At 44.6% G+C, this 23,846-nt stretch overlaps 1 protein-coding gene and 1 long non-coding RNA gene across 2 annotated transcripts; both read left to right on the top strand.

Annotated features, from left to right (window-relative positions):
- Positions 1-77: 77 nt before the first annotated feature.
- Positions 78-9,691, top strand: LOC137335962 (scavenger receptor cysteine-rich type 1 protein M130-like; the record flags this gene model as incomplete). The annotated part of the gene is made up of 4 exons (XM_068001468.1): positions 78-345; positions 4,155-4,271; positions 8,661-8,768; positions 9,633-9,691. Coding segments are annotated over exons 1-4 (495 nt in total), but the record flags the coding sequence as incomplete, so codon positions are not given.
- On the top strand, positions 9,692-20,011 carry LOC137335652 (uncharacterized). The gene is made up of 4 exons (XR_010966469.1): positions 9,692-9,743; positions 11,436-11,549; positions 18,594-18,753; positions 19,419-20,011. It is a non-coding gene; the product is annotated as an uncharacterized lncRNA (long non-coding RNA).
- The last annotated feature ends 3,835 nt before the right edge of the window (positions 20,012-23,846 follow it).

Genomic DNA, 23,846 nt, shown 5'->3' with positions numbered 1-23,846 from the left:
TAAATAAGACATTATTCTCTTTGCTAGACCTGGGACAACCTGTGAGGCTGGTTGGAGGTAACACAAAGTGCTCCGGGAGAGTAGAGATATTGTCCAATAACGGCTGGGGCACGGTGTGTGATGACTCCTGGGATATGGCCGATGCCAATGTTGTCTGCAGACAGCTGCGCTGCGGCCCCGCTCTACAGGCCGCGGGTGGGGCCGCATTCGCCCAGGGTGACGGTGTTATCTGGCTGGATGAGGTGAAGTGCACTGGAAGTGAATCCTTTCTGTCCGACTGTCGTTCTTCACCCCCAGGTCAACATGACTGTGATCACAAGGAAGATGCCAGTGTGATTTGTTCCGGTAAGGGTCGCAGCGGGATTTTCCTCGTTCTGTGAAAATGACTCATTGATTTCGTAAGTTAGGAACAACTTTTATCTTCAATGTAAAATTCCTAATATTTTAAGTTCATGTCTTGTTTGTACAATATATTCCACAGGGCCCGCTTTGTTCCCTACTGCTTCTCCGTCCACATCTGCAGATATTTATCATCAGTATCAGTTTTAGCATTCGCATTAATATTTTATTTAACTGTATTATTACTATTATGGTCACCAATATCATTCTTGATTCAGGAATTGTGCCGTTAGATTGGACATTTCCTAATGTTACTCCATTATTTAAGAAGGGTGAGAGAGAAAAAACAAGTCTACAGTTTAACGTCAGTTGTGCAGAAGCTACTAGAATGTGTATTAAGCATAGAGTGACTTGAACAAATATGAGCTGTTCAGGGGGATTCAGCTTGGCTTTGTTCAGGGTAAGTCATGTCTGAATAATCTAGCTGATTTTAGAGGAGGTCACTAATAAGGTGGGTAATGGAGTGTTTTTTTTATTCATTCATGGGATGTGGGCATCGCTGGCAAGGCCAGCATTTATTTCCCATCTCTCATGGCCCTTGATAAGTTGGTGGTGAGCAGATTCCTTGGACCGCTACAATCCGTGTGGTGAAGGTTCTCCCACAGTGCTGTTAGGTAGGGAGCTCCAGAATTTTGACCCAGCGACGATGAAGGAACAGCAATATATTTCCATGTCAGGATGCTGTGTGACTTGGAGGGGAGCTTGCAGGTGGTGTTGTTCCCATGTGCCTGCAGCCCTTGTCATTCTAGGGGGTAGAGGTCGTTGGTTTGGGAGGTGCTATCGAAGAAGCCTTGGCGAGTTGCTGCAGTGCATCCTGTGGATGGTACACACTGCATCCACTGTGTGCCGGTGGTGGAGGGAGTGAAGATAGTGGATGAAGTGCCAATCAAACGGGCTGCTTCGTCCTGGTTTGTGTCGAGATTCTTAATTGTTGTTGGAGCTGCACTCATCCAGGCAAGTGGAGCTTATTCCATCACACTCCTAACTTGTGCCTTTTAAATGGCGGAAAGGCTTTGTGGAATCAGGAGGTGAGTCAATTGCCGCAGAATACCCAGCTTCTGACCTACTCTTGTAGCCACATTATTTACGTGGCTGGTCCAGTTAAGTTCTGGTCAATGGTGATCCCCAGGACGTTGATGGTGGGTAATTCAGCGATGGTAATGCTGTTGAATGCCAAGGAGTGGTGATCGGACTCTCTTTTTGGAGATGGTCATTGCCTGGCCCTCGTCTGGCTATTATGGACACTACGGATGTCCTCTAGTGCACTCTCAGAAGGCATCAGATAAGTTTCACACAAGAGACTCGTAGGGAAAATGAGAATGCACAGAATTGCAGGTAGCGTTTAGACTTGGGTTGGAAATTGTTTGGGAGGAAGTAGACAGGGAGTGGGGTTAAAGGGTCATAATCTGATTGATGGAATGTGACAAGCGGTGCTCCCCAGGGATATGTTCTGGGGCCTCAAACTTTCACCATGTGTATTAATGATTTGGATGACGGAAAAGAGAGTTGTATATCCAAGTTTGCAGATGACACCCAATTAATCGGGACAGTAAACTGTGGGAGCTGGAAGTTGCAAAGGAACATACATAGGTTAAATGAGTGTGCAGAACTATAGAAAATAGAGTTTAGTGTGGGCAAGCATGAGGTCATCACTTTGGGTCCAAGAAAGATAAATCGGAGCATTTTCTAAATGGTAGACAAAACATTAAATGCCAGCAGACAGGTACAAAAAGTAATTGGCCTAATTCTCAATGGGTCTTAAATACAGAGCGGAACAAGTTAAGCTTCAGTTGTATATAAACTTCGTCAGAACGCATCTGGGATACTATGTTCAGATTTGGACACTACAACTCAAAAATAATATATTGACCTTGGAGGGAGTCTGGCGCAGATTCACCAGATTAATTCCGGAGCTGAGAGGGTTAAATTATGAGGGCATGTTGCATGGACTCGACTTGTATTCCCTTCAGCATAGAAGATTGAAGTGTGATCTGATCGAGGTGTTTAAAATGTTGAAAGGAATTGATAGGGTAGATACGGAGAAACTATTTTGTCTGATGGTGGAATCAAGAACAAGGGGACATAATCTTAAAATTAGGTCGAGGGCATTCAGGAGCGAAATCAAGAAGCACTTTTTAACACAAATTGTAGTAAATATCTGGAATTCCATCCCTCAAAATGCGATGGTTTCAAGGTTACTTGGAGCTTTCAATCCTGAGATAGATAGATTGCTGTTTTCTTTTTATTCGTTCACGGGATGTGGGCGTCGCTGGCGAGGCCAGCATTTATTGCCCATCCCTAATTGCCCTCGAGAAGGTGGTGGTGAGCCGCCTTCTTGAACCGCTGCAGTCCGTGTGGTGACGGTTCTCACACAGTGCTGTTCGGAAGGGAGTTCCAGGATTTTGACCCAGCGACAATGAAGGAACGGCGATATATTTCCAAGTCGGGATGGTGTGTGACTTGGAGGGGAACGTGCAGGTGGTGTTGTTCCCATGTGCCTGCTGCTTTTGTCCTCCTAGGTGGTAGAGGTCGCGGGTTTGGGAGGTGCTGTCGAAGAAGCCTCGGCGAGTTGCTGCAGTGCATCATGTGGATGGTACACACTGCAGCCACAGTGCGCCGGTGGTGAAGGGAGTGATTGTTTAGGATGGTGGATGGGGTGCCAATCAAGCGGGCTGCTTTATCTTGGATGGTGTCGAGCTTCTTGAGTGTTGTTGGAGCTGCACTCATCCAATCAAGTGGAGAGTATTCCATCACACTCCTGACTTGTGCCTTGTAGATGGTGGAAAGGCTTTGGGGAGTCAGGAGGTGAGTCACTCGCCGCAGAATACCCAGCCTCTGACCTGCCACAGTATTTATATAGCTGGTCCAGTTAAGTTTCTGGTCAATGGTGACCCCCCAGGATTTTGATGGTGGGGGATTCGGCGATGGTAATGCCGTTGAATGTCAAGGGGAGATGGTTAGACTCTCTCTTGTTGGAGATGGTCATTGCCTGGCACTTATCTGGCGCGAATTTTACTTGCCACTTATGAGCCCAAGCCTGGATGTTGTCCAGGTCTTGCTGCATGCGGGCTCGGAATGCTTCATTTTTTGAGGGGTTGCAAATGGAACTGAACATCCCCATTTCTGACCTTATGATGGAGGGAAGGTCATTGATGAAGCAGCTGAAGATGGTTGGGCCTCGGACAGTGCCCTGAGGAACTCCTGCAGCAATGTTGGTTAAGGGTAGCAAGGGGTATGGAGCAAATACGGGTAAATGGAGTTGAGGTACCGGTCACCTATGATCTTATGGAATAGCTGAGTAGGCTCGAGGGGCTGAATGGTGTACTCCGGTTCCGAATGTTTCCATGCTCCTAAACTTATTATTATTCTCGTTCTTATTAATAATAACACTTTATTGTTACTTTTGATCATTTCTGAAGTTCATGTGAGTAGCTTCAAAATGACTGGAACGTTTTTTCCTTCCCGAGTATTTGAAAGAGATCGGTTTAAAGCCCGTTAATCCCCGGTCTCTGACTATACTTGAATTGTCCTGTATTCAGCAGGTACATGGGAGGCGGGGCTGGGACTCGGTCTCTATAATTCTGACCCGCTCACACTTTTCTCTGGTACAATGTGCACCATATTTATTGGGGAATGTTTAGCGCGACTCATTGCGCATGAGCAGTGCATTCAATTAATAAGCACTTATTGTAAACATTTTAATATACAACGCGGACTGTGGCTGTAATACATCTTTCTGTAATCTTGTGATTAAGGACAGGGAGGTAAAGGCACCTCCATCCCTCTTGTCGTCTGCATAACCCTCCGAGTCCTTCTAATCTGTGAGCTGATCGCACTGATGGTGGTAACACAGAGAAAGTCAACAAGAAGAGGTGAGGCTCAAATCCTCCCGCTGAACGAACACTGGATCTCGGATATTGTTTAATATCCTGGCGGGACTCCAGTACATTGCACTTTTCCATAGAGAAAGTCTCACGTGGTATTGTCAGAAAGAAATCTTAATCCGATTTTGGCGATTTGTTCCGTTCAATGTGCTGCCCGAATTTGTAAAATATGACATTTAAACGGTGAATTATTTGAAAGATAGAAACATGGAAAATTTACGGCACAGAATGAGGCCATTCGGCCCATCGTATCTGTGCCGGTCGAAATAGAGCTACCCAGCCGAATCTCACTTCCCAGCACTTGGTCCATAGCCTTGTAGGTTACAGCATTTGAATTGCATATCCAAGTACTTTTTAAATCCCCTCTCATCCTTCTACCAATTGCGTTAAATCTATGCCCCCTCGTTCTTGACCTCTCTGCTGGGAAAATAGGTTCTTCCTGTCCACTCTATCTCGACCACTCATAATTGGATACACTTCAATTAAATCACCCCTCAGCCTCCTCTGTTCCAAAAAAAAAACCCAGCCTATCCAATCTTGCCACATAGCTAAAATTCTCCAGTCCTGGCAACGTTCTTGTAAGTCTCCTCTGCACCCTCTCTATTGCAATCGCATCTTTCCTGTAATGTGGTAACCAGAACTGTACGCAGTACTCAAGCTGTGGCCGAACTCGTGTTTTGTACAGTTCCAGCATAACCTCCCTGCTCTTATATTCTATGCCGCGGCTAATAAAGGAAAATATCCCGTAAGCCGTCTTAACCACCTTGTCTACCCGTCGTGCTACCTTCCTACCTCTACACCTCAGTCTCCTCCCATTTATTGTGCATTCCCTTGCCTTGTTTGCCCTCCACAAGTGCATTGCCTCACACTTCTCCGGATTGAATCCATTTGCCACTTTTCTGCCCATCTGACGAGACCCTTGATATCTTCCTGCAGTCTACAACATTCCTCCTCAATATCATGGCCATTTTTTGTATCAGCTGCAAAGATTTTAATCATGCCCCCCTACATTTAAATGTAAATGATTAATATTTACCACAAAAACACGGTCCTAATACTGAGCCCTGCGGAACCCCACTAAAAACAGACTTCCAGTCAAAAAACCACCCGTCGACCATTACCCTTTGCTTCCTGCCACTGAGCCAATTTTGAATCCAATTTGCCACTTTCCCTTGGATCCCATGGGCTTTTACTTTTTTGACCAGTCTGCCATTTGGGACCTTGTCAAAAGCCTTGCTAAAATCCATGTCGACTACATCAAACGTGCTACCCTCATCAACCCTTCTTGTTACCACCTCAAAAAATTCAATCAAGTTAGTCAGACACGACCTTCCCTTAAGTGTCCACATTCACCGTCCCAGGATGTCAGCCAGTAAATGAGATTCCAAAAGAATTTACTTGTTGCAACAATGGAACAGAAAGTTTAATTGAACTGTTTTAGGCTGTGCTTTCAGTTATTTATTTGGCTATTATTCTTCCCTTATCCATTGAGTATCCGTTCCACCCCTTCAATTTCTGGGTCCGATAGTCCAATCTTGAAATCTCTGACCAGCTTCTGTCCGTCATTGTGAGAGGTGACTTCCTGCTTTCGCCAGTGATTATTCTACATCCCAGCACAACTATTCCGCTCACATCTCACCCACCAACCGCACTCCTGCTCTCTGTACACAGCAAGTCACTTCTCATACTGACTGAACAGGCCAAGAAACCATGATCTCCTCAGTCGGTCATCCATACTGATGCTGTCTGCACCATGACCTCCTTAGTCGGTCTTCCATACTGATACTGTCCACACACACGTGAACACGGGGGCATGCGCACACACGTCGGCATGCGCAAACACGTCGGCATGCGCACACACATAGACATATATATATACATATATGGAGAGAGACGCAGAGAGAGATATAGACGAAAAGAGAAAGAGAGAGAGACTGCGTACCCGTGCATGCATTCAGATAGATATACATATATAAACACGTGCACAAAAGCATGCATGCAGACATGCATGCAGAAACGTGTATTCATGCACAAACACGCACATATGCAGATATACAAGCACAAACCAGCATACATGCACAAACACACACAAACACGCACAAATGCATATATAGATGCACAAAGATGCATACATGCACAAACACTCACAAGCATGTAAACATGCACAAGCACGCACAAACACGCACACATGCAGACATACATGCACAAACACGTATACATGCACAAACATGCACACATATACAAACACGTATACATATTCAAACATGTATACATGCAGACATAAATATACATACACATATACATGCACATATACAGACAGATCTACATATACAAACACATATACATATAGACACACATAGAATCACGCATTGATATAGATATACATATACGGCAACGCATACATATATACACACGTATACAAACATGTATACCGATAGATATACATATACAAACAGATATGCATATACAAACACATGTACATATAGATACACATATACAAACAGATATGCATGCAGATATACATATACAAAAATATATACATAATACACAAACGTATGCATACAGATATACAGGTATAAACACGTATACGTGTAGATGTACATATGCAAACACGTCTACAGGTAGATATATAAATAGACACGTGTGCATGCAGACACATATACAAACACGTATGCATGCAGATATACATATACAAACAGAAACACATATTCAAACAGATATACATATTCAAACACGTATCCACATAGATATACATATACAGACACATTACATATAGATAAACATAGACAATCACGTATAGATATAGATATACGTATACAAACACGTATACATGCAGATACACATATGCAAACAGATATACATATTCAAACTCGTATGCACATAGATATACATATACAGACACGTATACATGCAGCTATATATATATGTGCAAAAACGTATACATATACAAACACGTATACATAGAGATATACATATTCAAATAAGCATATACGCACACACTTAAACAAACACGTATACAGATAGATATACATATAAAAACAGATATATATATATACAAACACGCATGCTTATAGATGTATATGTACTAACACGTATACATGTAGATATACATATAAAAACACGTGTACATGCAGATATACATATACAAATACATATGTGCATAGATATACATATACAAACACGTATACACGCAAACATACGTATGCAACACGTAAACATGCACAAATACCTATAGAGCACGTTTACGTACACAACTTGTGTAAACGCACACAAGTGTACAGCATGTGTACACACACATACGTACACAGCACGTTTACACGCACACATGCACACACACGTTTACAAACAACTATACACGCAAATAAACGTACACAAACACGTATACACGCACAAATACACATACAAACACGTATACACGCACGCATACCTATACAAACATGTGTACAGATAGATATAACTATACAAACAGCTACCTGTATAAAAGCACGTATACATATAGATATACATATACAGACAAGTATAACCACGCAAATTCTTATAGTATAGATAGACATATACAAACATATTTACAAGTGACATATGCATACATATAGATATACATATACAAACACATACATGCAGACATACATGTACAAACAGCTATACATTTACAAACACGTAGACATATAGATGTACATATACAAGCACACATGCACGCACACACATATCTATACACACACACACATGGACAACAAAAAGAACTTGAAATTAAATATCACCTTTAAGGTAGTAAATCGTCCCAAGGCGATGCACAGGAGCGTAATCAGGCAAAATGTGATACCAGGCGACATAAGGAGATATTAGGACTGGGGACCAAACGCTTGGTCAAAGAGGCAGGCTTTGAGCAGCGTCCTAAAGAAAGAGAGAGAAGTAGAGAGGCGGAGTGGTTTAGGGAGGGAACTCCAGAGCTTTTGGCCTAGCCAGCCTAAGGCACGGCTACCACTCGTCCATGTACACACATGCACACACATTCGTTCATATACACTCACACGTCCATACACATAGATCCGTTTATATACCCATATACAGACACATTCATACATACGTACACTTGTTCATACTCACACATATATACACACACATTCATACAAATGCACAATTGTTGATACTCAAACACACACATAACATAAACATTCATACACTCACACAGGGACATACATATACTCAAATCCACATGCGCATGCATGCACACACGAAAATCCCTTCACTGTCCACACTACCTGCCTTTGTTCTTTGACTACCAGCTTCTCTGTGATTTGGATTTATTCGCACACAAATTAGTGGGAAATGTGCGTGGAATGAAACAAAATGTTAATCTCCCCGCCCTCCCTCCAACAGGTGCTGTCACTCGCGGCAGGGGTTCGCCTGCTGGTTTGTACCAAGCAATTTATGAAGAGATTGAGAATATTCCAAGCGGCGAGGATTCCACTCAGCTCCGTGGATCAGGTCTGTACGCTTTCCTTAAATTTCCATTTTAATGGTAACTGTTCTGACTGAAAACGATCAGCAGTCTGTTCACTGTTCCCATGTGAGGTATTGTTATCACAGTGAGAGAGTCTCTGTGTCCGTGTGTATAGTGACACCAGGAATGAGTTTGGGAAGATTCCCTCTGGGCCTTTCATTGTTCCCATGTGAAGATTTCCGAACACAGCGAGACCGTCTCTGTGTCCTTGTGTATAGTGATCCCAGTATTGGCTTTGGGAGGATTCCCATTGTTCTGATATCTGAGAGCTTCTTTACTAACGGGCTTTATTGTTTATGCTCTGAGATCTGAGATTCTCTGTACTAACGGGCTGTACTGTGTATTATTGTTTCTTCTCTGATATGTGAGATATTATCGAGACTAACGGACGATAATTTGTATTAATGTGTCTGCTCTGTTCTGTGTAACAGAATCTGTATTATCGGGCTGCCCAGTTTGTTTCTTATTCATTAAGGGCATGTGGGTATAAATGGTAGTGACGGCATTTATTGTCCATCCCGAGTTATCCTGAGAAGGTGTTGGTGGGCCACCTGTTTGGATCACTGCAGTCCATGTGGTGAAGGTGTTCTGGGCCTATTTATTGTCCATCCCTAGTTATCCTCAGATAGCGATGGTGGGCCATCTGTTTGAATCACTGCAGTCCGTGTGGTGAAGGTGTTCTAGGCCCATTGATTGTCGATCTCTCGTTCTCCTGAGAAGGTGGTGATCGGTCTTCCCCTTGGAACAAATTCCAGGACATTGACACAGGGACGTTGAAGGTTTGATATTATTTGTTCCGATTTTCCAATCAATCTCTCCAATAACCATCCATGTTTTGTGTTTCACAGTTTCCAGTTCCATTGACTCCCTCAATAATATTGAATATTACACCAGTGGTAGTTTGGATGTCAATGATCCGGGATCAGAAGATTATGAAGGGGCCTCCTCCAGTGATCAGGGTGGGTACATTTTCACTTCCCACGATCTCTTTGATGTCTTCACGCTCTCTACTGTCGAAAACCAAGAACTGAAGACATCAAAGTTATTCAAAGTAAAATGACACTGCCAACGACCCGCGGTCCTGGAGAAGGATTTTAGTTGCAAAAGATTGCAAACATACTTTGGATTTGAAGCAAATGTATTCCTTTTGAACCCAGTAGTATCATGGAATGAAAAATTCAGTTGCATGTATTTCCTCACATTTCTCTATGGAGCGTGAAATGTGTGCGCTGGTTGGGTGGGTGATTCAGTGGGATATTACAAGACCCTCCCGTTCTCTGGTTTAAATCCCAGACGCTTTGGTCTCATTAACGTCTCCGCTCTCTGCGTATTGAGGCTGCGTTATGTTAAACCGAATTGAGCCAAACTCGGTCCATATGTCAATGACCACAGGTCACAGCACAAAATACCTCCAGTACAGGTCAGTCTGTGATGAGTGAAACGATAGGGCTGGGAGTGTGGGAAAAGAGGATCCGTCACTCTGATATTACTGGCAGTGTAGGGGAAGTGGATCCGTCACTCTGATATTACTGGCAGTGTAGGGGAAGTGGATCCGTCACTCTGATATTACTGGCAGTGTAGGGGAAGTGGATCCGTCACTCTGATATTACTGGGAGTGTGGGGGAAATGGATCCGTCACTCTGATATTACTGGCAGTGTAGGGGAAGTGGATCCGTCACTCTGATATTACTGGGAGTGTGGGGGAAGTGGATCCGTCACTCTGATATTACTGGCAGTGTAGGGGAAGTGGATCCGTCACTCTGATATTACTGGGAGTGTGGGGGAAGTGGATCCGTCACTCTGATATTACTGGCAGTGTAGGGGAAGTGGATCCGTCACTCTGATATTCGTGGAATGGGGTAAAATGGGTCTGTCACGTTGATTGCCTTGGGAATGCGGTTCCAAACTGGGCTGAATGTAATTCACTAGAATAATTGCATCTTCAAGATCTGTGAAAAATGAATTCAGCAATTTAGCAGATTTTAAATAATTATACAATCTTCAGTTGAGTTGTGAAATTTGCAGCAGAGTGTTTTCTCAGCACTCGAGCGAGTGTTCTTCCAGACACCATGAATGAACAGGCTCAATTATATCAATATATTTTTAGATTTATAGTAGTCGATATTATAAATAGGTAATGACTCAGAATCCATTAGCATTCTGGTTATAACGGCATTGAATTTAATTAAAATCACAGATTTTAAAAGTTACATCTGCACGTACGGCCTGTCAATTTACTTCAATGACAAATTCCGATGTTCACATTGACAGCGGAAACTTGCGGTGTGATCGGTCACACTGTAATTACACCGTCCCACCAGTAACGGCTCTGCAGTTCATTCACTGGACGGGAGAAGCAATTCCAACCTGACAGGTGGACACGGGCAGCTTCTGTTAGAAATTTGGACACAGGACTTTATAATGTACATTCCAAATATCAGGAGAGGATGTGTGACTTTCAAACGGAGACTAAACTACCTCTGCACAACATGATCCAATAATTACCCGCCCTTTAACCCCACGACACAAGAAAAATACAATCGCTCCACTGTCCCTCCCTGCAAGTCCCAGGGAGATTGACTGATAATAATATCATTCTAAATTCCGAGTTCTAGCATTTGGTTTCAGTGAGAATCACTATTTCCTCCCAGGTTCGGTTCCGGACGATTATGACGATGTTGAACCTGGCGCCATCGACACTCAGGACGGTCACTTCCCGCTGGAAAGTGAACCTGATGATCTCGGCGGTGATCTCTCCACTCTCCGTGAGTTCAATCTCTGATATTCCTGAATGCACCAGCCCTCTGTGTAGGAATGTACTGACGTATTGATGTATCGGCGCTGTTTTGAATTCCATTCCAAACGGCGGTGACACAAGTATATAATATACAGATATACATTGCAGTTTCAAGCGTAAAATTAATACTCAATCTGTCTCTCTCCACATTATACAGCTCTGAGACCCGCACTGAGTCCCATCATTAATCCATAATCCGTCTGACCCCATAGATGCAGCTCTCGGACTCGCACTGATACCGGTTTCAATCCCGTCATTAATCCCATAATTTCTCTCCCCCCACAGTATACAGCACTCAGACCCGCACTAAGCCCGGTTTCAATCCCATCATTAATCCATAATCTCTCTCTCCCCACAGTATACAGCTCTCAGAAACGCACTGAGCCCGGTTTTAATCCCATCATTAATCCAGAATCTCTCTCTCGCCACAGTATACAGCTCTCAGACCCGCACTGAGCCCGGTTTCATTCCCATCATTAATCCATAATCTCTCTCCCCACAGTATACAGCTCTCAGACCCGCACTGAGCCCGATCTCAGTCCCATCATTAATCCATAATCTCTCTCCCCACAGAAGACAGCTCGCAGACCAGCACTGAGCCCGGTTTCAATCCCATCATTAATCCATAATCTGTCTCTCCCCACAGTATACAGCTCTAAGACCCGCACTGATCCCGGTTTCAATCCCATCGTTAATCCATAATCTGTCTCTCCCCACAGGAAACAGCTCTCAGACCCGCACTGAGCCGGGTCTCAGTTCCATCATTAATCCATAATCTCTCTCTCCCCACAGTATACAGCTCTCGGACCCGCACTGATCCCGGTTTCAATCCCATCATTAATCTATAATCTCTCTCTCCCCACAGTATAAAGCTCTCAGACCGGCACTGAGCCCGGATTCAATCCCATCATTAATCCATAATCTCTCTCTTCCCACAGTATACAGCTCTCAGACCCGCACTGAGCCCGGTTTCAGTCCCATCATTAATCCATAATCTCTCCCTCCCCACAGTATACAGCTCTCAGACCCGCACTGAGCCCGGTTTCAATCCCATCATTAATCCATAATCTCTCTCCCCACAGAAGACAGCTCGCAGACCAGCACTGAACCCGGTTTCAATCCCATCATTAATCCATAATCTGTCTCTCCCCACAGTATACAGCTCTAATACCCGCACTGATCCCGGTTTCAATCCCATCATTAATCCATAATCTGTCTCTCCCCACAGGAAACAGCTCTCAGACCCGCACTGAGCCCGGTCTCAGTTCCATCATTAATCCATAATCTCTCTCTCCCCACAGTATAGAGCTCTCGGACCGGCACTGAGCCCGGTTTCAATCCCACCATTAATCCATAATCTCTCTCTTCCCACAGTATACAGCTCTCAGACCCGCACTGAGCACGGTTTCAGTCCCATCATTAATTCATAATCTCTCCCTCCCCACAGTATACAGCTCTCAGACCCGCACTGAGCCCGGTTTCAATCCCATCATTAATCCATAATCTGTCTCTCCCCACAGTATACAGCTCTCAGACCCGCACTGATCCCGGTTTCAATCGCATCATTAATCCATAATCTCTCTCTCCCCACAGTATACAGCTCTCAGACCGGCACTGAGCCCGGTTTCAATCCCATCATTAATCCATAATCTCTCTCTCCCCACAGTATACAGCTCTCAGACCCGGAGTGAGCCCGGTTTCAATCCCATCATTAATCCATAATCTCTCTCTCTCCCCACAGTATACAGCTCTCAGACCCGCACTGAGCCAGGTTTCAATCCCAGCATTAATACATAATCAGTCTCTCCCCACAGTATACAGCTGTAAGACCATCACTGAGCCCGGTTTCAAACACATCATTAGTCCAGAATCTCTCTCTCCCCACAGTATACAGCACTCAGACCCGCACTGATTCCGGTTTCAATCCCATCATTAATCCATAATCTCTCTCTCCCCACAGTATACAGCTCTCAGACACGCACTGAGCCCGGTTTCAATCCCATCATTAATCCATAATCTATCTCTGCCCACAGTATACAGCTCTCAGACCCGCACTGAGCCCGGTTTCAATCCCATCATTATTCCATAATCCCTCTCCCCATACAGTATACAGCTCTCAGACCCGCACTGATCCCGGTTGCAATCCCATCATTAATCCATAATCTCTCTCCCGCTACAGTATAAAGCACTCAGACCCGCACTGAGCCCGGTTTCAATCCCTTCATTAATCCATAATCTCTCTCTCTGCCCACAGTAAACAGCTCTCAGACCCGCACTGATCCCGGTTTCAATCCCATCATTAATACATTATCTCTCTCTCTGCCCACAGTGTACAGCTCTAAGACCTGCAATGAGCCCGGTTTCAATCCCCTCATCAATCCATAATCTCACTCTGCCCACAGTATTCAGCTCTAAGACCCGCAATGAGCCCGGTTTCAATCCCATCATTGATCCATAATCTCTCTCTCCCCACAGTATACAGCTCTCAGACCCGCACTGAGCCCGGTTTCAATCCCATCATTAATCCATAATCTCTCTCCCGCCACAGTATCCAGCACTCAGACCCGCACTGAGCCCGGTATCAATTCCATCATTAATCCATAATCTCTCTCTCCCCACAGTATACAGCTCTCAGACCCGCACTGAGCCCGGTTTCAATCCCATCATTAATCCATAATCTCTCTCTCTGCCCACAGTATACCGCTCTCAGACCCGCACTGATCCCGGTTTCAGTCCCATCATTAATCCATAATCCATCTCTCCCCACAGTATACAGCTCTAAGACCCGCACTGATCCCGGTTTCAATCCCATCATCAATCCATTATCTCTCTCTCTGCCCACAGTGTACAGCTCTAAGACCCGCAATGAGCCCGGTTTCAATCCCCTCATCAATCCATAATCTCACTCTGCCCACAGTACACAGCTCTCAGACCCGCACAGAGCCCGGTTTCAATCCCATCATTAATCCATAGGATCTCTCTCCCCACAGTATACAGCTCTCAGACCCGCACTGAGCCCGGTTTCAATCCCATCATTAATCCATTAGATCTCTCTCCCCACAGTATACAGCTCTAAGACCCGCAATGAGCCCGGTTTCAATCCCATCATTAATCCATAATCTCTCTCCCGCCACAGTATACAGCTCTCAGACCCGCACTGATCCCGGTTTCAATCCCATCATTAATCCATAATCTCTCTCTCCCCACAGTATACCGCTCTCAGACCCGCACTGATCCCGGTTTCAGTCCCATCATTAATCCATAATCGCTCTCTCCCCACAGTATGCAGCTCTAAGACTCGCACTAATCCCGGTTTCAATTCCATCATCAATCCATTATCTCTCTCTCTGCCCACAGTTTACAGCTCTCAGACCCGCAATGAGCCCCGTTTCAATCCCCTCATCAATCCATAATCTCACTCTGCCCACAGTATTCAGCTCTCAGACCCGCAGTGAGCCCGGTTTCAATCCCATCATTAATCCATAATCTTTATCTTCCCATAGTAGACAGCTCTCAGACCCGCACTGATTCCGGTTTCAATCCCATCATTAATCCATAATCTCTCTCTCCCCAAAGTATTCAGCTCGCAGACACGCATTGATCCCGGTTTCAATCCCATCATTAATCCGTAATCTGTCTCTCCCCACAGTATACAGCTCTCAGACCCGCACTGATCCCGGTATCAATCCCATCATTAATCCATAATCTGTCTCTCCCCACCTTATACAGCTCTCAGACCCGCACTGAGACCGGTTTCAATCCCATCATTAATCCATAAGATCTCTCTCCCCACAGTACACAGCTCTCAGACCCGCACTGTGCCCGGTTTCAATCCCATCATTAATCCATAAACTCTCTCTCCCCACAGTATACAGCTCTCAGACCCGCACTGTGCCCGGTTTCAATCCCATCATTAATCCATAAGATCTCTCTCCCTACAGTATACAGCTCTAAGACCCGCAATGAGCCCGGTTTCGATCCCATCATTTATCCATAATCTCACTCTGCCCACAGTATACAGCTCTCAGACCCGCACTGAGCCCGGTTTCAATCCCATCATTAATCCATAATCTCTCTCCCGCCACAGTATACAGCTCTCAGACCCGCACTGAGCCTGGTATCAATCCCTTCATTAATCCATAATCTCTCTCTCTGCCCACAGTAAACAGCTCTCAGACCCGCACTGATCCCGGTTTCAATCCCATCATTAATACATTATCTCTCTCTCTGCCCACAGTGTACAGCTCTAAGACCTGCAATGAGCCCGGTTTCAATCCCCTCATCAATCCATAATCTCACTCTGCCCACAGTATTCAGCTCTAAGACCCGCAATGAGCCCGGTTTCAATCCCATCATTGATCCATAATCTCTCTCTCCCCACAGTATACAGCTCTCAGACCCGCACTGAGCCCGGTTTCAATCCCATCATTAATCCATAATCTCTCTCCCGCCACAGTATCCAGCACTCAGACCCGCACTGAGCCCGGTATCAATTCCATCATTAATCCATAATCTCTCTCTCCCCACAGTATACAGCTCTCAGACCCGCACTGAGCCCGGTTTCAATCCCATCATTAATCCATAATCTCTCTCTCTGCCCACAGTATACCGCTCTCAGACCCGCACTGATCCCGGTTTCAGTCCCATCATTAATCCATAATCCATCTCTCCCCACAGTATACAGCTCTAAGACCCGCACTGATCCCGGTTTCAATCCCATCATCAATCCATTATCTCTCTCTCTGCCCACAGTGTACAGCTCTAAGACCCGCAATGAGCCCGGTTTCAATCCCCTCATCAATCCATAATCTCACTCTGCCCACAGTACACAGCTCTCAGACCCGCACAGAGCCCGGTTTCAATCCCATCATTAATCCATAGGATCTCTCTCCCCACAGTATACAGCTCTCAGACCCGCACTGTGCCCGGTTTCAATCCCATCATTAATCCATAAGATCTCTCTCCCTACAGTATACAGCTCTAAGACCCGCAATGAGCCCGGTTTCGATCCCATCATTTATCCATAATCTCACTCTGCCCACAGTATACAGCTCTCAGACCCGCACTGAGCCCGGTTTCAATCCCATCATTAATCCATAATCTCTCTCCCGCCACAGTATACAGCTCTCAGACCCGCACTGAGCCTGGTTTCAATCCCATCATTAATCCATAATCTCTCTCTCCCCACAGTATACAGCTCTCAGGCCCGCACTGATCCCTGTTTCAATCCCATCATCAATCCATAATCTCTCTCTCCCCACCGTATACAGCTCGCAGACCCGCACTGAGCCCGGTTTCAATCCCATCATTTATCCATAATCACTCTCCCGCCACAGTATACAGCTCTCAGACCCGCACTGAGCTCGGTTTCAATCCCATCATCAATCCATAATCTCTCTCTCCCCATAGTATACAGCTCGCAGACCCGCACTGAGCCCGCTTTCAATCCCATCATTTATCCATAATCTCTCTCTCCGCACAGTATCCAGCTCTCAGACCCGCACTGAGCCCTGTTTCAATCCCATCATCAATCCATAAGCTCTCTCTCCCCACACAGTATACAGCTCTCAGACCCGCACTGAGCCCGGTTTCAATCCCATCATTAATCCATAATCCCTCTCTCCCCACAGTATCCAGCTCTCAGACCCGCACTGAGCCCGGTTTCAATCCCATCATTAATCCATAATCTATCTCTCCCCAAAGTATACAGCTCTCAGACCCACACTGAGCCCGGTTTCAATCCCATCATTAATCGATAATCTCTCTCTCCCCACAGTATACAGCTCTCAGACCCGCACTGAGCCCGGTCTCAGTCCCATCATTAATCTATAACTCTCTCTCCCCACAGTATACAGCTCTCAGGCCAGCACTGAGCCCAGTTTCAATCCCACCATTAATCAATAATCTCTCTCTCCCCACAGTATACAGCTCTCAGGCCCACACTGAGCCCGGTTTCAATCCCATCATTAATCCATAATCTCTCTCTCCCCACAGTATACAGGTCTCAGATCCGCACTGAGCCCGGTTTCAATCCCATCATTAATCCATAATCTCTCTCCCCACACAGTATACAGCTCTCAGACCGGCACTGAGCCCGGTTTCAATCCCATCATTAATCGATAATCTCTCTCTCCCCACAGTACACAGCTCTCAGACCCGCACTGAGCCCGGTTTCAATCCGATCATTAATCCATAATCTCTCTCCCCAGACAGTATACAGCTCTCAGACCCGCACTGAGCCTGGTTTCAATCCCATCATTAATCCATAATCTCTCTCTCCCCACAGTATCCAGCTTTAAGACCCGCAATTAGCCCGGTTTCAATCCCATCATTTCTCCATAATCTCTCTCTGCCCACAGTATCCAGCTCTCAGACCCGCACTGAGCCCGGGTTCAATCCCATCATTAATCCATAATCTCTCTCTCCCCACAGTATACAGCTCTCAGACCCGCACTGAGCTCAGTTTCAATCCCATCATTAATCCATAATCTCTCTCTCCCCACAGTATACAACTCTCAGACCCGCACTGAGCCTGGTTTCAATCCCATCATTAATCCATAATCTCTCTCTCCCCACAGTATACAGCTCTCAGACCCGCACTGAGCCTGGTTTCAATCCCATCATTAATCCATAACCTCTCTCTGCCCACAGTATCCAGCTTTCAGACCCGCAATGTGCCCGGTTTCAATCCCATCATTAATCCATAATCTCTCTCTGCCCACAGTATCCAGCTCTCAGACCCGCACTGATCCCGGTTTCAATCCCATCATTAATCCATAATCTCTCTCTCCCCACAGTATACAGCTCTCAGACCCGCACTGAGCCCGGTTTCAATCCCATCATTAATCCATAATCTCTCTCTCCCCACGGTATACAGCTCTCAGACCCGCACTGAACCCGGTTTCAATCCCATCATTAATCTATAATCTCTCCCCACAGTATACAGCTCTCAGACCCGCACTGATCCCGGTTTCAATCCCATCATTAATCCATAATCTCTCTCTCCCCACAGTATGCAGCTCTCGGATCTGCAGTGAGCCTCCTTTCCCTGTCCCTTCCACTCACGGAAACATTGACGATGGTTTCGATGACTCGAACACAGTCCCGGACGTTTGGCCACCGATAGGCAGCGAGATTGTGGCTTAAAATATTATAAGTTTTACATCAAATTGGTAAGAGCAACGTTTTATTGTCTGTTCAATTGTTTGTGTCCCAGTGCTGGGAGAGAGTCCAGTCCCGGGTGGTATTGATTGTTACACATTAAGCAAGGATTGCAGTTGTTTCTCTCCCTGATATCCCAGTGCTGGGAGAGGGTCCAGTCCCGGGTGATATCCATGCTGTTATAATGGAGAGTGCTTTCGCCGGCTTGTATTGGAAAGCATCAGTATGTTAATACTGTCTATAAGTTGATCCACATGGATGGACCAACTCTGTAATAGAGATTAAGAAGCTGTGTTTATTAATGATGGATTTACAGGATTTTCATGCCGTGTCTTTACTCTTTAAATAAAAGCCCCTTTTAATAAGACTGTATTTAATTATATTTTCTGATTGTGGGGAATGTGTTTTCTACACTTTATAATTCTAAAATTATAAACGAGAACAAGCTGAATCGTTATTATTGAAATGAAAGTTCCCTTTGTGCTAACGGTATTCTATCTGTCGTGTGATAGTGGCGAATGTGTTTCGTGCAGCTCGTTGACGTGACATATCAGAGAGAATATTCTGAGTATTTACTAGTGAAGAAAGACTATATTTGATTCTGTGGTGTGTTGGTGGGAATTGTTTTCACCGCTCTCTTTCCCTCTCTCTCAAGGTGTTTTTTTTTTCCTTCCAGGTAAAGTCAACGTTAAATCCAGGATGTGATGTCCCGAGACGTGTCAGAGACTGGCGGGAAATATTCTGTGTTAAATCTGAGAGAATGTCCATTAACTTTTCCAACAGCGTGAACATTCTGAATGTGCATTTCATCACAATATAAATATCACTTTATTTTAATCGATCACCATGTCACTTTGTGTTGAAATAACTGGATTTGGCTTTTCGGTATATTCTGTCTGTGTTCTGTGTAATTAACAAATGTGAAACAGAAAGAATGTATTTCGGATCGTTTCTCAGTCTGTTAATACTGTATATACGCTGATCCACATGGATGGACCAACTCTGTAATAGAGATTAAGAAGCTGTGTTTATTAATGATGGATTTATATGATTTTCATTTTGTGATCGCTTCACTTTTTCATATTTCATCATTAAAGGAGGTTTAGAACCCGCAGGGGGTCCAATGAATGGTCTGTCTGTTTTATATCCATTTATTGTAACTGTCCGTCCACCAACACAAAAACTGAAACAACAGATGTTTTCCCACCTTATACTCGATGTACAGAGACTGCTGCAGTCTCATAATGTAAGTGGTGATGTACAATGTAAATAGCATTCAATAATAAAATGCATTTATTACATATTTTAGTTGGAATTTGTGTCTTTATCGTTTTTTCTATGAATATATTAAACACGTTAGCATAGTATCATGATATGGTACAGCACAGTAAGAGGTTATTCGGCCCATCTTACTGGTGCCGGCTCTTTAACAGAGCAATCCAATTAGCCCTACTCCTCTGCTGTTTACCGATAGCCTTATATATTTTTACTTTTGAATTCCCTTCTGAAAGTAACTATTGAATCTGTTTCTACACCCATTCAGGCACTGCATTCAAGAGCATAACTCGCTGCGTAAAAAGATATTTCCTCATGTCGCCTCTGGTTCTTTTGCCAATCACCTTAAACCTGTGTCCTCTGGTCACCGCCCCTTCTGCCACTGGAAACAGTTTCTCCTTAATTACTCTGTCAAAACCGTTCATGATTTTGAACACCACTATCAAATCTCCACTTAACCTTCTCTGTTCTAAGGAGAACAACCCCAGCTTCTCCAGTCTCCCCAAGTAACTGAAGTCTCTGATCCCTGTGACCATTCTAGTAAACTCTTCCATAACCCTAACTCTATCTCCCTCTGAGGCCTTGACATCCGTCCTAAAGTGTGGTGCCCAGAATTTAACAGAATACTCCAGCTGAGGCCTCACCAGGTTAAGTTTTATAAAGGTTTAGCATAACTTCCATGATTTTGTACTCTATGCCTCTGTTAATAAAGCCAAAGATCCCATGTGTTTTTTTCATTGCCTTTTGCTGCCACCTTCAAAGATTGGTGCTCATACACCCCCAGGTCTCCCTGTTCCTGTACTCCCTTTAAAATTTATATTGCTTCTCCTCGTTGTCCCTAGAAAAATGTACCACTTCAGATTTCTCTGCGTTAAATGTAATTTGCCACGTGTCTGCTCATTTCACCAGTCTGTCCATTTCCTCCTGATGTCTTTTACTATCCTGCACATTGTTTACTACATTTCCGAGTTTCGAGTCATTAATATATTTTAAGTAACAGTGGTCATTGTACTGACCCCTGGGGAACACCACTGTATACTTCCCTACTGTCTGAAAAACAACCGCTTCACAGACACACGAAAATGTTGTTTCACTGCCCTGTACCTATCCCTGGGGATTCCGGAATATGGCGGGAAATCAGGAGAATCTGATCAGAATTTCAGAGTCAATGTTTTTCAATTTAATTCTAAAAGTTAAATACTGCAGTTAATCTCCAGCAGAGGGCGTCCATTACACTTTCAGGATAACTGTTGCACTGTCCACTATACACCAGCAGAGGGAACATGGGAACAGGAGGAGGGCTTTCAGCCCTTCGTGCCTGTTCGGCAATTTTATTGGATCATGACGGATCTGTAACTCAACTAGATTTAGAACCGTTTGATCCATAATCTTTGAGACCCTTACCCCTAAAAATCTATCGATATCATTTTTGAAAATGTCAGTTAACCCAACTTCTACTGCTTTTTGGGGAGAGAGTTCTAGATTTTGGTGAAAACGTGCTTCCTGATTTCACTCCTGAATGTCCTCGCTCCAATTCTATGGTTCTGCCCTATTGTTAGGGAATTCCCCACCAAAAGAAATATACTCTCCCTTTCCACTCTATCGAATGCTATTATCAGTTTAAACACCTCAATCAGATCACCCGTCCACTTTCTAAACTCAAGGCAATGCAACTGATGTTTGGCAACCTGTCCAAATAATTTAGCCCTTTCAGCCACGGTATCATTTTGGTCACTTTTCACTGTACCCCTCCTTAGGCCAATATATTCTTCCTGAGGTTTCGTTCCCAAAACTGAACACCGTTCACCAGATGGGGTGTGATCAAGGGTCTAAACAATTGAAGCATCACTTCCTCCCCTTTGTATTCCATCACCCTCGAGATAAAGGCCAACTGTCCAATAGCCTTTTAAAATTACTTTCTGCACCTGTGCACTGGCCTTTCGTTTTTTGTCAACCTGGATACCAAAATTCCTTTGCTCCTCCACAGTTTCTAGTCTCTCACCATTTACAGATTATTCCGGTTTGACTTTCTCAGATCCATAGTGTGCTACTTCACACTTCCATTGAACTCCATCTGCAACAGTTAAAACCACTCACTTAAACTCTCTTTGCACTTTTGTAATTTCGTGCTCCAATTTTCCAGCAGTATTTGTCTTCTGTCCCCGATACAAACTCCGTTCCCTGGCCATCAACTCCATCCCTCTGTGTGGCGAGTGTCTGAGGCTGGATCAGACTCTTTATATCCTTGGTGTTCTAGTTGAACTGAGCTGAGCTTCTGACCCCATATCCTCCCCTACATAAAGACCGCCTACTTCCACCTCTATAACATTACTCGTCTCCGCCCATACCTCAGCCAATTGGCTGTTCAAACACATATCCTTGCCTTTATTACCTATGGACTTGACTATTCCAATGCTCTCCTGGCTGCCCTCCCACCTTCCACATTCCGTAATCTTCAGCTCATTCAAAATTCTGCTGCCTGTAACCTAACTCTCACCAACTCCCTTCTCCTATCACCCCCGTGTTCGCTGACTTACATTGGCTACTGGTCCAGCAACGCCTCGAAATTAAAATTCTCATCCTTGCTTTCAAATTCCTCCACGGCCTCACCCCTCCCTATCTCTGTAACCCCCTCCAGCCCGACAAACCTCTGAGATTTCTGCGCTCCTCCAATTTTGCTCATGCTTTTGCTCATGCCCAATTTCCATCCCCCCACCATTGGCGGCCGTGCCCTCACCTGCCTAGGCCCTAAATTGTAATATTCCAACCCCAAATCTTTAAAATTCAAACACCTAGATCAGGTCACCTATCAGTCTTCTGTAATCAAAGGGATGCAAGCGAAGTTTATGTAACCTATCCTCACAATTGAACCCTTTTAGCCCCGGTATCATTCTGATCAATCTACGTTGCACTCACTTCAAGGACAATATATCCGTCCTGAGTAGCGCTGTCTAAAACCGAACACAACACTCCAGATGGGGTCTGACTAACACTCTGTACAGCGGAAGCATCACTCCGTCCCCTCTGTATTCCAGCACCCTCGAAATAAAGGCCAACATTCAAGTCGCCATCTCTATTCCGTGTTGTACCTGTTTAGTAGCTTTTAATGATTTGTGTACTGGAACTTGAACAATATATTTGGCAATTGGTCGATGGTTTGAGATTATTGGCAAATGAATCAGGGTGAGGTGAGGAGACAAAGAACAGGGATAAAAGGAATTTGGTCTGATTGGCAGGAAATATGAGATTATCCACTTTCAACCCAGAAATATAAATCCTTGTATTTCCTAAATAGTGCGAAAGTAATAACTGTAGAGGAGCAGAGATTTTGGAGTCTTGGAATCATGGCATCATACAGCACAGAAGGAGGCCATTCAGCCCATCATGCATGTGTCGGCTCCTTGAAAGAGCTAACCAATTAGTCCCACAGCCCTGCTCTTTCCCCATCGCCCTGAAAGTTTTCCCTTCAAGTAGCTAACCATTTACCTTTTGAAAGTTATGACTGAATCTGCTTCCACCACGCTTTCAGGCAGTTCAATCCAGATCATGACAACGCATTGCATCAAAACAATTCTTCTCATCTCACCTCTGGTTCTTTTGCCAATTACCTTCAATCTGTATCCTCTGCTTACCGACCATTCGGCTATTGGAAGCGGTTTCGCTTTATTCACTTGATCAAAACCATTCATAATTGAAAACACTTCTATTAATTCTCCCCTTAACCTTCTCTGCTCTAAGGAGAACAACCGCAGCTTCTCCAGTTACTCAGCAAGAAGTAATTGAAAGAGACAGACAGACAGACAGCGACAGAGACAGAGGGACAGTGAAG

The sequence above is a fragment of the Heptranchias perlo genome, chromosome 20 (assembly GCF_035084215.1).
Source record: "Heptranchias perlo isolate sHepPer1 chromosome 20, sHepPer1.hap1, whole genome shotgun sequence".
NCBI lineage: Eukaryota > Metazoa > Chordata > Chondrichthyes > Hexanchiformes > Hexanchidae > Heptranchias > Heptranchias perlo.
The sequence above is the reverse complement of the archived record's forward strand: the minus strand, read 5'-3'. Positions and strand labels throughout refer to the sequence as shown.